Source organism: Meles meles, chromosome 4 (assembly GCF_922984935.1).
Source record: "Meles meles chromosome 4, mMelMel3.1 paternal haplotype, whole genome shotgun sequence".
In the NCBI taxonomy this organism is placed as follows: Eukaryota; Metazoa; Chordata; class Mammalia; order Carnivora; family Mustelidae; genus Meles; species Meles meles.
Genome location: NC_060069.1, coordinates 159,173,584 through 159,189,704, shown reverse-complemented (window position 1 = coordinate 159,189,704; position 16,121 = coordinate 159,173,584). Strand labels below are relative to the sequence as shown.

General features: G+C 49.4%; 1 protein-coding gene across 3 annotated transcripts in view; it reads right to left on the bottom strand.

The window, feature by feature from the left end:
* The window catches only part of IGSF5 (immunoglobulin superfamily member 5), a 45,683-nt gene extending 30,637 nt beyond the window's left edge, over positions 1 to 15,046 (bottom strand). For all 3 annotated transcript variants that reach the window (XM_046002861.1, XM_046002862.1, XM_046002863.1), the window contains exons 1-3: positions 14,672 to 15,046; positions 9,881 to 9,959; positions 3,556 to 3,873 (exon numbers count right to left, since the gene is read on the bottom strand). In XM_046002861.1, coding sequence (XP_045858817.1) covers positions 3,556 to 3,873; positions 9,881 to 9,959; positions 14,672 to 14,941 — 667 coding nt within the window. In that variant the 5' untranslated portion in view covers positions 14,942 to 15,046. The remainder of the gene's footprint in view (positions 1 to 3,555; positions 3,874 to 9,880; positions 9,960 to 14,671) is intronic.
* Positions 15,047 to 16,121: the final 1,075 nt, after the last annotated feature.

The following is a 16,121-nucleotide window of genomic DNA, read 5'->3' as shown; positions in this document are numbered from 1 at the left end:
CATTCAATCTTTTACAATATATTGCTTTAGTTGAAATATATTAAAAACATCTGACCCCACGTGGTGGGGACAGTGAGAAGGCTTTTCAGATAATCAAGGATAGTCTTTGAGACTGTACCAAAACTTCACGAGTAGTGGTTTCTTACAGGTTAGTCGCACTGTGGAAACGAAACCTGTATAGAGGAGTTTTCATTTCCTTTTACGTTAAAATCCCCTGTTGTATATGGCACTTCGACTGATCTTTCACTCTCGTGTTCCTTTGTATCATTATCCCTTGATAATTTAGGAAATGCAGGTCCACAGAGTTATGCAGACCTTCCCCATGTACCGTGAGAGCCTCCCTGTGCACTACGACAATGACAGCAGGAAAGGCAACTCACATCTTCGTATTATTGTGGGGCAGTTGTGACCTCACAGACCCTGAAAGGGTCTAGGGGATGCCCAAGGGTTCCCCAACTACATGGAACTGGATCAGCTCTGAAAGCTCTTCTTACTCTGAAATGTTACATTTCCAGTTATGACTTTCCTCAGTAGTCTCTTGGAATAAGTAGAGCACCTTTGTTAATGAGAGGATTACTACAAATGCAACAATGAGAGGGAATAGATCTGTCCTTCAAACTGGATTTTTCCTTATTCCTTTTCCTCCATTCATTGTTTCATGCGATGGTTTAAGATGACAGAAACCAGAAGGAATGCCTCAGTTAATAATGGATGATCTTGAACTGAAGTCTAGTGGCCCTCAAAACATAAGAGGTCTGGGGTGCCTGGGTGGCTCAGTCACTGGACATCTGCCTTCGACTTGGTTCATAATCCCAGGGTCCTGGGATCAAGCCCCACATCAGGGTCCCTGCTCAGCAGGAAGTCTGCTTCTCCTTCTCCCACTCCCCCTGCTTCCCTCTCTCACTGTCTCTCTCTCTCTCTCTGTGTCAAAAAAATAAATAAAATTTTAAAAACAAAAACAAAAAAAACACAAGAGGACTAGAATTTGGTGTGTGGTTGATAGACTGGACAAGTGAAACAGCCTGAAGCATTTCCTTTTTCTATATATATTTGTGATTCAACTTTTCCCATTGGCTTTCACAGAACTTATCAAGCAGCATGACAAACACTTTATACAAGGGTGATGACTAGAACATTCACATAGATTTTGGATGACTCAACATGGAGTTATGTAAGCTGTCTTTATTTTTATTGCTGATACACGAGGAGGAAAAAATAAATCTTTGGATAATTCGTTTTAAAAAAAAAAATGGATGCCTCCTCTTTTTTGAAGGTTCTTTTCCCTTGAAAGAGATTCTGCTGCATGGAGAACATTTGTTCCTCTAGAAACAAAGCACCATTCCGGACACTGCAACCTGGGTAATCCGACTACGTTTGGTCCCTGCTGTAAGGTTTCTTCTGCATGACCTTGGGAATGAATTTAATCTCCCTAGAAGCTTGTTCTTCCATCTGTATTAAAGCCAAAAGCTACAGTAATTACCAACAAATAAAAATGCTTGTTCGGGTATATTCAGACAACTTTATAGATGCATAGCTTTGAGAAAGCTGCTATAAAACCACATGGATTGATGAATTTGATAGGCTATAAGCGTTATCAAGAAGTCGTGCCTTTGACCCTGCTTCCTTGATCCAGGGGTGCTCTCCTCCTCTCTCACTTTTCCATTTTCCCTATCATCCTCAGACCCCCAAGCACAAAAAGTCACCTCACCATGGAGTCATCCATGAAATCTTGGCTTATTCTCTCTTCCGCCTCCACAATTCAAACCTGAGCTTGTCTCCCGCTCAGGGTCCTTGCCAGTCTCTCCAATGCACCAATGTTATTCATGCATTGGCTTTATGTACTCTTCATGTAAGGTCCTTAAGGGCAGGACTCTGCCTTATCCTACTCATCTCTGAGACCCCTTTCAGATGCCTCACACAAGGGCGTGCTCTTATTGGGTAGGCAATAAGTAATAACAGTTAGCTATATGGAGACTGCTAGAACCCAGGAGCTATTTTAAAGGCTTTACATGAACCTACTCATGTGATCCCACAACTACCCTATAATGAAGAAACTAGGGCATGAGGTCATCAAATAACATGGCCAAGGTCACACAGTTAGTAAGTAATGAAGCTGGAATCTTAACCTAGCATATGGATCCCAGCCTGCATCATGAACCACCAGACCACTCTGGCTCCCAACTACATGTGCAATGAGCTGAACCAGACAGGACTTTGGAGTCTTCAAACCATCCTCTGTCATTGTTTCATCAAATCCTCACAGTAAACCAGCAAGGTGGGCAGGGAAGCCTTATCCCCATTTTAGAGATGAAGATGTTGAGCCTCCTCAGGGGTCACCAAGCTGGTAATTGATGAAAGCCAAATCAGAACTCAAATCTTTGATTCCCTTTCTCCTGTGTTCTTTCCCTTATACCACAAATTATTATAATAAGAATCTCATCATGCAAACTAAGCCAATAATCCAGGGAGTCTCAGAAAAGCACTATTCAGAAAACATCATCAAACCTCATAAAATTAAAGACACATAAACATAAGGAGATAACAATTTGACTAACAATTGACAACAATCACTAAGTAAGAAAAAAAAAACAAGTAGAAACAGGTAGGCATGCATCTCTACCAAGTATTATCAAACTGGATTTGATGCAACATTAACACAGACCCAACGTTTGGAAATTTCTCCTAGAGAAGCAAATAAATAGACATAAGAAAACGTTCAGACATAGGATGTGGTCTGCTGTGAGAAATGCTGCCACCGAACTCAGAAGCTCGACCAACTCCAGTGTATCTAAAAATGCCACCGAATTACAAAAAGAGCAAAAAGTGATTAAACTTTGATAAAGATGCTCTGAGATCTTGTAAAACATCCTTTTTTTTTCTTTTTTTTTTCACTATATGGCATGTTTTGGAGCATCTCACAATTGAGCATCTCATAATTCCCTCTAAGAATGAAAAATAAGTCATCCATTACCTAAGTTTCATTCGCTCTTCTCTGAAACACTTGGTATACTTAGTGAACACACATCTTTGACTGTAAGAACTTCTCGGGGCAGGAAAGAACAGAAGATTGGAGGAGTTCAGCTGGAAAGAGGTAAAGGGTAAAGCATGATTCAAACTGCGTACACAACGTAAGGCAAAGAGACAAAGTCAAGTGCATAAAAAAACTAGAGAAAAGGCAAGGATTGGCAGCCCTCGCTAAATCAAAGAGCAGTGACCACAACTGGCCTGGGGAGAATCCGGGGTAAATGTCACAAAGTCTAGCAGCACTGATACAGTTCAGATGGAAAGTGGTAAGATCTGTGCTTAAGAATCTTAGTGAGAGCAACGGGAAAGGAGAAGAGAGACGAGAGAAACAGCAAGAAGGGAGGTAGAAAGAGAATCAGTGAGGGAGGGGGTGAGTCGATATTCGTTGGTTTGGAATCATTCCAAGTGTAAGTCCAGGTGACCGCAGACCCGTCATCACACGTGACATGAACTCCGAAGGGTCCCTCCAATCCCCTGGTGTCTGGCCCAGCAGACGCCACCTGCTCCGCTCAGGGGCCCCTGTGTACGCACCTTGGACGGAAAGGAAGGCAGAGGCATCCCGGTCACTGTTCTGGAGGCTACATTTGATGCGCCCCGCGTCCCCGAGCTGCACGTCATGGATTATCATCTCAGAGATGGAATTGCCGCCCTCTTCGTAACTGGCAGAGGTAAAGCGGTCGTTGGTGATGATGGGCTCTGTGGGTGTGATGCTCAGCACCACTGTGTCGTTCAGAGCCCACATGATGAGCTTCCAGCCCGGCGAGACGGTGCAGTTGAAGCGAGCCTCCGAGCCCTCCAGCACCGTTGCATTCTTGGGACCTTCTATGATTTGATAGCTGGATCCAGAAGCTGGAAGGCAGCCAGGTTTTCAAGGAGGTAAGTGAGCGGATCTCTGTAAGTCAACCATACGGTTTAACCCTTCTGTATTTACCAGCTGTGACCTCTGGATACCCAGTGGTCAGACTCCATGTCTTCCTGATCCCAACTCCATGTCTCCCACACGTCCCTCCTTTCTAATCCCTCCCTTCACAGTTCTCAGCACTCCCAGCAAAACTGGAAGCAAAAAAAGATGCTCTCCTCAACCTCCAGAGATATGTTACCTTGAATACCTGATCCCAGCCTAGTCCCACGAGCACCCCATAGCCCAGCTCTGCCAAGAAAAGTTTTTCACTTTTACTATGAAATGAGAGTTATCATCCCAGTAAAAGGGGAAGGCTCTTTGATTCCCACCTCTGAGGAAATCCCAAGGCTTCTCTTCACAAAGAGAATGGGGAACCCAGCGTGCAGTGATCACAGCCCTGTGTGTACCCTGTGCTCTTAGAGCCCCCAAGTGGGATGCTCAGGACAGTGTCTGGGCCGGAGAATAAACAAGGTCAAGAGAGAAGGAATCCAGTTGGAGAAAGACAACAGCTGCATCCTGAGTACGCTGCCATGGAGTGATAGGTCCGTCAGTCACCAAGTATCGAGAGAACCATACTGTCATTGAGTCACACCTCTCCTCTTAAGGTCCAGAAGAGACCTGAGTGGGGAGATACAAAGAGAGGGAAGAGGGTAGATAGAAGGATGCAGGGATGGGCTTTCCTATTGCGAACCACCAAGCAATGCGTCCAGCAGCCTCATCCAAGTCTCACCACCCTGAGTGCTAGGTTTAAAACCCCAGCAGACAGTCAGGTGCTCACAAGCATAAGACCACAGTCTCTCAGGTGAGACTCCTGGCTCAATGGACAAGCTATCTCAACTTCTTCATGCCCCACTCCCCTCAGCTGCAAACACAGTCACTAATAACACATCAACTTGTTTCAAAAGCCAAATATGATAATCCATGTGACGTCCTTCTTGTGACCCCCAAGCCCTCAGCAAACGTTCATTCCTATGTGACATGCAATGAAGGACTTGGTGATTTGTAAGACAAGCCAGGAATGTCACAGATTGAAGTAAAATTGCTTCCTTCACCCTTTTCACCACATTCAACCCTTAGCTCACCAGATGCACCGTGAGTCCAGTGATAACTGGAGTGACAACTCTGACTGGTCTTCCACATGGGGTACGCCAAGGGCTCTCCAGCTCACGTGACCTCAGTCATAATCACCTGAGATGGAATGCTCTGCACCAGAAGAGCTCAGGAAATCGTCTGGCATTTAGGACCAAAGTTCTAATCATCTTAGAGGAGCCAACTGGCAGTGAAAGTTTTCAAGACCTTCCCATGTTTGTAATAAAAATTCAAAGTAAAACTTGCACAGCAAAGGATAGTCTTCAAAATCTCCGAATGCTCATGTTTTCACCACCTGTTGTTTAATGACGAAGAAGTAAAGAGCAGCAATATTCAGGACTTGGATCACAGTGGTGAGCTGAGACCCAAACTTGGACCTTCTCTCTTTCCTCCTTTTCCTTTTGATCTCACTCAGGGTTTACAGCAGAAAGGACCCCTGGGAGAACACGCCCAGTGGTTTCTTCTCAGCCCTACCTGCTTCGTCAGTAAGACAGCAATGGGTTCCTCTGACTTTCTGGAGCTTTATGATTCTGGTGGGTCCACCAGGCAGCCTTCCATATACATTGATTGCCCCCAAATCACTGCAGCCCCCCGTCCTTCCAACTTCATAAGGTCAACTTGTATGACAGGTTCTGAAAGAATCTCATTACAGCCCTACAGCTTCCTGGGGAGATACCACACCCCACACAGGCATTAACACATCAACATATCACCTGAGTGCCCAGGATGTACTGTCTGCTGCACAGACAATGTCCCAGAGGCAAACAGGACCAGGGGGAGAGGCAGCCAGAGTCAAGGTCAAGGAAGGGATCCTGCGGAGTCCAAAGAGGCAGAACTGGGGACAAGTCAGAATTAACTAAAATGGTTGCTGTGTTTGGGTAAGTGTGATGGCTATTCATTTTTTTTTCTTTTTGGGGGGGTCTCTGGTCGTGATAGGAAACGAGAGACGGTGAGATTCTAAAAGAACAGCCTCTACTGGGTATCCTCCCTTATCCCTGGACAAGTGCCTCTGATCCAAGGATGCCTTTGATCTGGGATTTTAGAAAAAGAAAAAAGCTTGAGGAGGGAAATCAGGATTGATTCCCCAGGGAAGCCAAAGCTGCTTTGCCAACTCGGCTCTTTCCGTAGGCCCTGAGCTGCACCTTAAGAAGAAGGACAAAAGAAAAGAAAGAGCCAAATCTACACCCTGGGGAAAGACACATGCTCTCTCCACCCCACAGTGTGACAACAGGGCTCTTCCCCTGCTCCTGATGCAGGTCCTGAGAACTAAGTGGACAGAGCCCAAGTTCGGATGTGGACAGTGCCTGGACGGCTGAGACCCAGGCTTCCCTGCCAGGAGCTTGGTCCAAGCAGTCCCAACGAATACGCAGACCCTTTCAGAACCACGACTCCCTCACGGCCCGGTGGGGGTAGACAGCTTATTTCACTCCAAGCCAGCAGACTGCTGCGTGTGACCAAGACAACACGCAGGCCACATACCTTACTTCACAGTGGGAGGTAAGACAGAGGAAGACCAAATGGAAACGCCTTGAGTTTGAGCCTGCCCTCTAAATTAAACAGGAGGTGCCCAGTCCTAAGCACTCCATTCCTCTGACAGCATCACCCACAGTCTTGGCTTCCCACCATGGGTAAACCCGCGTTAGCCCTGCCTCGTGACTCAGAAGCTGTATCCCGATAATGTGAGGTCCTGGAGCCTCCTTCCTCTCCCTGAGTCCTATCAGCTATGGTGTGTGTAACCCTGCCCTGCACAGAACAAATAGGGGAAAATTGTAAATAAGCCCTTCATCGAACACAAAACCTCCCTTTCCCTCTGCTCCCCCTTTCATTCTGTAGAGCAAAGAGGCAAACTGGGGCAGAGCCACGGCAAAGATCAGGGTCCCCCTCCCAGACACTCCCCTGGCTGCCAACTGTGGAGGTCGCCCAACTCAGAAGTCGATCCACTTCCAGGATCCTTACTCACACTCACACTCTAATTTCCGTCTCAGCATCCCACCACCTTGCTTCCTCCCCTGCCGAGGGTCCTACTCCTCCAGGCATCTCCATGAATGACGGGCTGCAGCCCGACAGAAGAGCATCTCTTGGAGTCACTGCCTCTTCCCATCTGCAAAGTGGGAATCACTCCAACATTAGGCCCTCTGCCTGCTTCCGTGCCCCCCACCAGCCCTCCATCACTTGATCCTAAACATGGATGCTACCATCCTTCTGCAAAGGCTGTCTGTCTGCTCCCTGTGGGAGCCGCTGGCCATCTCCCCGGCAGGAGGTTAGACCCCCTTCTTCTTCCACTCGCCTCCAGCAGCCTCCTCACTATACCTGAGGACCCCTCACCTTCCCCCTCTCTTACTCAGCACTGGAAAGGAATCAAAAAGCAGACAATTAAAAGCAGGAGGGTCAAAGGGAAATGAAATGGGTTTAGCAGCAGATAAATGGTTTGGTGTGACAGCTCCGAGAAAGAAAATGGGAGTTGGAACACATCAGGGATTGGGACAGTCAGAAGGAAACTGAGAAGTGAGGGAGGAGTCCTGAGGCACCTGCAGAGTCCCCGCAATCACTGCTGTGCCACCAGCACCCTGAACTGTTATCTACATGACAACCAACCAGGGGGATCTTCTCAGCAAACCAGCGTGATCCCGGACCCCTCCTCCACCTCCCACCTCCCTACTCAGACTTTGTTTAAATATTTTAAACACATCCACTTTAGATAAAGACCAGATAACCCTTACCATTATCATATCTTAAGACCTTACTTAGTCTCACATTAACTTCCTTCTGCCCCAAACTCCACACTCCGGTCACCAGACTCTCCTAAATTTATCAAACTCACCAAGTCCTTCTGGCCCCAGGGCCTTTGCACAGACAATGATCAGCCTGGCATGTCAGTCTTGCTTATGCCTCAGCTCCCAGTCTAGTTGTCTCCTCCCCAGGGAAGCCTTCCCAGACTATTAGGTTGAATTATCCTATAACGGGCTTCCACATCGTAGAAGCAATTATCACAATGGTGACTTTATATTGATTTTTCACCTAATGCCGGATTCCCCTGCTAGACTGTAAGGTCTTTGTTAGCAGGGACTATGCCTGGTTTTGCTCAGCACCACATCCCAGTGCCTGCAACTAAATGGCACCTAACAGGCCCTCAGGGAATACTCACTGAGTAAATAAGTAAGTAATAATAAATAAGTAAATAAATAAGTACTTATTTACTCACTGAGTAAATAAGTAAATGAATAAGGAATAGTCACTGAGTAAATAAGTAAATGGGTCCTAAATAAGAACAGGTAGAGAGGAGAGAGCTGGCAGGAACCCGTTGGGTGCACATGGAGGCCGCTCTCAGCTATTCAAAGCCACCTCTATAAATGAAAGTGTCTCTACTCCAAGACTTTCCAAGATGAAACATCCAAGGGGCTCAGGCTTTTGTGATGGACCCCATCTCCCAGGGGGCGTAGGAACTAGCCCATAACGCTCTCCTCTCCTGGAACAACCATCTCCATGCCTCAACCACAGTCATCCCTTGGTCCAAAATAGAGCATCGGGGAAAAATGTCCCAGAAAAACAGTAGACCCCATGGTATATCAGTTTCCTGCTGAGCTGCTAGAAGAGATCTTTGCTGCTGTGGCTGAAATAGCCACAGAGCCTTGTCCCTAATATTCTGAGTGTGGTCTATTAGCCCCAAGACAAGTCCTTAAGCTCCACACGAGCGGGGACGGTGTTTGTTCTCCACTCTACAAACAAATGTTTATCCAGCAGCTACTAAACACCTCTCACTGCGCACTGTAAGCCAGGAGTTTCCAAACATCTTGGTGCCCCAAAACATGTTAACACCACAGCCTGGTCCCCTGGCCTTAATGTCTCCACACACCCCAACCAAAACTCACAAAACAGTCCCTGCTGCCCATAACACACTCCAATAGTCCCTATACTGTTTTATGCCTTTTCCATTTTTCAATAAATATTGAATATTGGGGGAGGGGATATCAGAGTGTCCAAAAGGGGGTATTCGTGGGAGGTGCTTGATGTCACTGTTGATACATGAAGGTGTTCAGCTTGTGAAAAGTCATCAAATGGCACCTCTATGACTTGAGCGCTTTTCTCTCTGTTTATTATGCTTAAGTACAATGCCTTAAAGTCACCGCATAAGGAATACAGCACGGATATCTTTGCAGTTTAAAACCTAGTTGAGAAGACAAGACCAACACATCTGAAGCAAAGAAATCTAGACAAGACTTAACGAGAGAACGCTGAGGGAGCCAACTCCAGTCGCCCTAAGGACCCCACAGTCTGCTCGCTCCATCTCCTGCAAAGAAAAGTCTGATCAGGAGACCCTGGCCAGGGATACCCTGGAGTCCATTCCAGCTAACACCCTGAGGGAGATCCAGGATAAGGAGAAGCTGATGGGAGAAATGTCAGGCCTCACAAGCATCGGCAGGCACCCCCACACACACACCGCCCCATCAATAAACAGAAGCTGGGATTATCACTCTGAATACTGACAGCTTAGGAGAGCTTCAGGGAGGAGGTGATGCCTGAATGGGGCCTTCCTTGAAGGCCAACTATAAATGGAAGAAGGGAAAACCAGGAAGAGGATGGGACATTTCAGTAAAAGCAATGAATATGGGAAGATACAGAAGGCAAAGGCCCACACCAGGGACAACCCAGTGAACAAGACTATTGGGCCAAATACCCATGAAGGACTTCTCCCACAGCTCAGTCAGCAGAGCTGGGGAATGGGCCCAGCTGAAGAGACCCCGCTGTGGGAAGGGCCCAAGGAAGACGCTTCTGGCAGTCACCTGTCCAGGCTGCCTCCTCTGGGTTTCCTTCTGCCCACTTCAACGGATGCCCATGAAAGTTCCCCCAAGCTCACAAGAGCCCTACCTGCCAGCCCGGCCAGGACAACCAGTGTGGCCGGGATGCCTTTCCAGCTGCTCTCCATCCCCACACGTTTTCTTCTCCCCTGGGAAAACAAAGCAGACAGATCACAGTCTACCACTGATGGACATTTTCCATTCAGAGCACGCAGAGCCCCTCCTAGCTCATGGGTCTCTGGATGGGTTAGAGCTTCTCAGCATGGCCACGGCACCAGCCTCCCCTTGCACCTGCTGGATCAGAAGCTTCAGGGGCAAGCCCAGAGATCTGTCTAAGCCATGCAACAAGGAGCCAATTCTGGCATGTGCTCAAGTTTGAGAATCACTGTATTAATTGATCTTACTCCCAAGCCCATGTATAAATTATGGAATGCAGATGGTACACCATTACTGCAGAAGCCCTCACCAAGATGCAGGGGTGTGGGCTTACTGCTTTTCATTTCAATCATGGTGTTTGAATCACTGGGAAAAAGAAATCCTGCCCATGACAAATTCACATTATCAAAAAGAGGCAACAACATGGTGGCGGGGGGGGGGGGGGGAACAGAACATAAGCTTATTAGAAGGTGCCAAAGCTATGTAGAAAAATAGGACAGGGGACACCTGAGTGGCTCAGTTGCTTAAGCATCTGCCTTTGCTCAGGTCATGATCCCAGCATCCTGGGATCAAGTCCCCCATCCAGCTCCTTGCTTGGCACGGAGCCTGTTTCTCCCTCTGCCTCTGCCTGCCACTCTGTCTGCCTGTGCTCGCTCTCACTCCTCTCTCTCTCTCTGACAAATAAATAAATAAAAATATTTTTTAAAAAAAAGAAAAGAAAAATAAAACAGGAGAGTGTGTACAAGTAAGTGTGTGCATGGGGTGGGCTGGCTATGACCATGACTAGGGAAACTGGAGAAAGGCTCCCGAGAAGCTGCCCTGTGAACAGTGAAGGAGGCAAGGTTGACAGCCCCATGGGCATCTTCAGAGGAGCTTTCCAGGCAGCGGAGCAGCAGGTACAAAGGCCCTGGGGTGAGATGGTACCTGGCATGTTTGAGAGGGCTCCAGGGCTGGGGCAGAGTGAGAAGCGAGAGAAGGGGGGAGAGGTCAGAGCTAGGGGAGGCCAGGGTAGACTGAGTAAGGCCTTACTGTCCCCTTGACAGCACCGGGAGACCCTGTCATATACACCTCTTGGCCCTTCCTTTGAGTCCCTTGTTCTTGCTCACCCTACACCCCCACATGTTATCTTTTGATTTTCCCCTTTTCCCCTGGGACCAGCCTATGTGATGAAGCCACCAGCACCGTGAGGTCCTACTGGAGCGTTTAAAGTAAATCACCCCAAAAATGAACTGTTGGGATTTCATCAAGATCAAAAGCTTTTGCACAGCAAAGGAAACAGTTAACAAAACCAAAAGACAACTGACAGAATGGGAGAAGATATTTGCAAACGACATATCAGATAAAGGGCTAGTATCCAAAATCTATAAGGAACTTAGCAAACTCAACACCCAAAGAACAAACAATCCAATCAAGAAATGGGCAGAGGACATGAACAGACATTTCTGCAAAGAAGACATCCAGATGGCCAACAGACACATGAAAAAATGCTCCACGTCACCCGCCATCAGGGAAATACAAATCAAAACCACAATGAGATATCACCTCACACCAGTCAGAATGGCTAAAATGAACAAGTCAGGAAATGACAGATGCTGGAGAGGATGTGGAGAAAGGGGAACCCTCCTCCACTGTTGGTGGGAATGCAAGCTGGTGCAACCACTCTGGAAAACAGCATGGAGGTTCCTCAAAATGTTGAAAATAGAACTACCCTATGACCCAGCAATTGCACTACTGGGTATTTACCCTAAAGATACAAACATAGTGATCCGAAGGGGCACGTGTACCCGAATGTTTATAGCAGCAATGTCTACAATAGCCAGACTATGGAAAGAACCTAGATGTCCATCAACAGATGAATGGATAAAGAAGATGTGGTATATATACACAATGGAATACTATGCAGCCATCAAAAGAAATGAAATCTTGCCATTTGCGACGACGTGGATGGAACTAGAGCGTATCATGCTTAGTGAAATAAGTCAATCGGAGAAAGACAACTATCATATGATCTCCCTGATATGAGGACATGGAGAAGCAACATGGGGGGGTAGGAGATAGGAGAAGAATAAATGAAACAAGATGGGATTGGGAGGGAGACAAACCATAAATGACTCTTAATCTCACAAAACAAACTGGGGGTTGCTGCGGGGAGGTGGGATTGGGGGAGGGGGAGCGGGCTATGGACATTGGGGAGGGGAAGCGAACCATAAGAGACTATGGACTCTGAAAAACAACCTGAGGGTTTTGAAGGGTCAGGGGTGGGAGGTTGGGGCAACCTGAGGGTTTTGAAGGGTCAGGGGTGGGAGGTTGGGGGAACAGGTGGTGGGTAATGGGGAGGGCACATTTTGCATGGAGCACTGGGTGTTGTGCAAAAAGAATGAATACTGTTACGCTAAAGTAAATCACCCACTGAACAGGTCGGGAACTGTCCACAAAAACGACAGACCCTTAGCCTCAGAAAAAGGTCTTTTTCTTTCAAACATTCTTCAACACCACCATATGGTGCACAATGCCCTAACCGGGGAATGGTTTTCTGTGGGTTTGGCATGGACAGGGATTTCACGGCCCCATCAGCCAATAAGGGAGAACCCGGGGGAGCCCAACCAAACCTTCCAAAATGTGGGGCGCTGGGTTCCGCGAGAAACACCTCCCCAACCGTGGGATTTTGCCATGAGCTGACACCTGTCCGGGGCTTCAGTCCCGTTTCTTCTGGTACAGACCAAAAGAGAGAGACCCCACAGCAACACACAAGCAGAAATACGAGCAGGGAGACAGGGCACAGACTACAACCCGCCACACCTCAGTCTGCAGAGCACAGAGCACACAGGTCGTGAAGACAACTGGGTGGTGGTTTGAAGCAAGGCAAAGGTACTCAGGCCTCTACCCCGCTTTCCCTCCAAGAGGGATCCTGGGTATTCACAACTCAGGAGGAGGAACACAGGCTTTCTACCCCCTTTGTTTCTCCAATGTGTTGGGAAAGCAAAACTGAGCATGTGCTCAACTATAACCACTCCTGCGCGTAAGGTAAGATTCAAAGTATGTGTGCCATGGCCCCAGCGGCGGTGGACCCCGCCCCCTGACCGGCGGGCCCCGCCCCCTGACCGGCGCCGCCGCCCCCCCCCCCCCCCCCCCCCCCCGGCCATAATCTAAAACAGGCTCAGACACCCGCACAAACACGCCCCAGCAGCAAGCTGCACAGACACCCGAACTGAAATCACAGCCTTCCCAGACCGATTCCGGATCCCGAATCACGAAGCGCCAAATAAATCATTTACTAATTGTCCAAGTTCGATGAGCACAACGCAGCAGGCCAGGCACCGCACCAGTCCACTGCGGGTGTAGCCCAGAGTGCTACACCCCAGCAGCAGCTGCAGGCGAAGCTGAACCATCACGTCCTAGAAGCTTACACATTTCACCGAAAGCAATAAACGCCAAGGGCGCAGCCAGCGCTATTGAAACTGCGGTGGTAGCGAAGGTCCACGGCGGATGCTGATAACCGAGCTGAGTCAGGCTCCGGCCTGCGGCCAGATGGCTGCGTTTGCGGCAGGCTCCGTTCTGCCGCCGTCCTCTCAGGCCCTGGCTTCTCCGTAGGAGGGCACTTGGTTTACACAGCCCAGCGGAACCCACAGGGCGGGCGGGGTAGGAGCACCCGAGAGCTGCAGGACCCCCGAGCAGGATTACTGCAGCCGCTGACGCGCGCCCGGCTCCCCGGGAAGGGTGTGTGCCGCCAGGAAGTCGGATTCAAGTTTTAACGGAACTCAGACATTTCGCTTTAATTAAATTAGGACCTACGGCAAGTAATTTGCAAGTTAGTATCTCTAGGGAGAAGCTGGACAGATCCCTGAGTTGATCTCATTCCTTTTGCGATGGAAGATTGGAAGTCCCCCCTTCCAGGTGAGAAACTGCAAAGGCTCCTTAGGATCGCACACCGTATTAAACTGTCTGGAACAGGCAGAGCTGAGCCACCAACCAGTTCCTCACTGTCCAGACAAGGCAAAAACAGAAGGTGTGGTCTCAGGAAGGACAGTGCTGGACTTTATACCATCTCACTTGATGCCTCCCACACAAGCCCTTCTTTCTGGGGCCCGGGACGTAGCTTGAGATGGTGAAATCCGAAGGCGCCTCCCCACGTTCTGTTCCAGGCAGCGGCGTGAAGCCGAGACCCGACAGGAAGGACAAGGGCCCCTCAGGGTGAGTGAGAGTCAGCTGCCGCAAAATCCGTGCAAGGGGCGGCCTGCAGCCGTCTGGGCGTGCGTGTGACTCGGCACCCGCACAGCCGGCGTCCGCCGACCCGCAGGGACTTCAGCGCCGCCCTCCTTCCCTTCCCACAAGCGGCATTTGCAGGTGCCTGGGATGAACAGCGGAGCCGCAGTGGTTGTCCAGCGCTGGAATCCTGACCTCCCAGGTTGCGGCGTCTCAGCTTTCCCTGTGCGCGCAGCGCGCTGTGACAGGGCTCCTGCTCCATGAGAAAACCTCTTGAATTCCGAAACCCCCAGGGCAGCCCCCTCTTTTAATGTTTAACTCTGTGTCCCTTGGCAACAACCAGTGTGTGTTTGCTGGCGGACACTTTTCCTGGGACAGCAGCTAGAGGCCTGCCGCCAGGCGACCCGCCCCTCAGCCCAAGACAGGTGCCTGGGGACCAGCTGGACCAGGTGCCTGGGGACCAGCTGGACCGACGCCCGGCCGCCGGCTGGAGCTGCCTTACCTCGGGCAGGAAGGCCTCCTTCCTCTTCGGGGCTTCAGAGGAGGTTCTCCGATCCCCAGGGCATCTGGCCACGGTTCTCTCTCGCTCTGCTCGGACGCAGGAACACACCTGTGCGGCCTCCGGAGAATCCCGACCCACGTCACCAGTGAACAGGAAGTTCCCGGCGAAATGGCCCTCCCACGTCACAGGCCAGGCTAGAAACACAGAGGTGGCCTCTGCCGGCCACCCGCCTCTCGCTCCCGGAAGGTGAGCGCGCCCCAGAGTTGACATTTTTCCTGCTAATCATTAGCCAGCCCCAAACAGCAGTCCGGGCAGTGCGGTGGGGCTAGACATGCCACGGCCACCTTGGGGTCACGGCCGCGGGCCCTGGGCCTCTGCCCGGGCTCCTCCTCCGGGCCACTCTTGGTCCTGGTCCTGCAGCCCTGCCTGCGCCCCGCGGGCCTGGCCGGTGGTCACTCTTACCCGGGCTCGGGTCCTTCCTGCCCCCAGGACATGGGCCTGGACAACCTTGCTGCCCTCTGGCGTCAGTGCAGGCCCGGGGCTGGCTGAGCCGGTTCCTTCTCTGGGCCTGGCATCTCCACCTCCGCAAGAACAGGTTCTTGGCTGAAAGGAAAGAAGCCCTGAGGGGGGAGCCTTCTGGAATGTGGCCGCCCTGCCTCCTGCATGAACAAAGGAACTTGGCTTCCCGAGCACAGTGGAAACTTCTGGAAAAGACCACCTCCTGGAATCTGGCTGTGCAGCACGGTCCTGAACTGTTTGCTCTCTGTGGTTGTCTCTGAGCGTCTGGCTTGTCTCCCTCCATGCGTTTTCATCTTGTTGGGACTCAGGGTCAAGGGCCTCTGAACAGAATAGAGACCAGCAGAGGGTGTGGGTCATGTACTCAGCAGAAGACACCAACACAAATAAGTCCAGGTGGGGAGGGGATGTTTCTCCACAGTTGAACAGGATCAGAATACATTCCAAAAGATGCATGTTCGGCATGAAGATTATTTTAAGCTAAAAATATTTGACATTTAACCAACTTTTTTGAAAAGCCTTCTCAGAGCTTCCCTTTGCTGACTGAAAGCAGCAACTACTAGGAAATAAGGCTGCCATAAATTCCTCTTCAGGGTGGATCGACCCCCAGAAGGGAGAACACAAATAAAGCCTATTCCGGACCCCTTCTCCACAGGGAGCTTGTGACCCAGAATAAGACTGAAAGACCACTCTTACCTGTAATGATAAACATTATCACAAACTTTCCCATCTCCTGTCTGTTCTCCTGAAAATCTATTTGTCCTTCCCAAAAAAAAAAAAAAAAAAAAAAACTGCTTGTTTTTCCCATAAGAAGCCTTCCTTTGCCCCTTCACTTTCCCCTACTAAAGTAAGTATGTAAGTCATTAACTAGCCACTTAGTAAGCCAGAAAATTCCTTTGTGGGTTCCCATATGCATGCAGAATAAACCTTTATC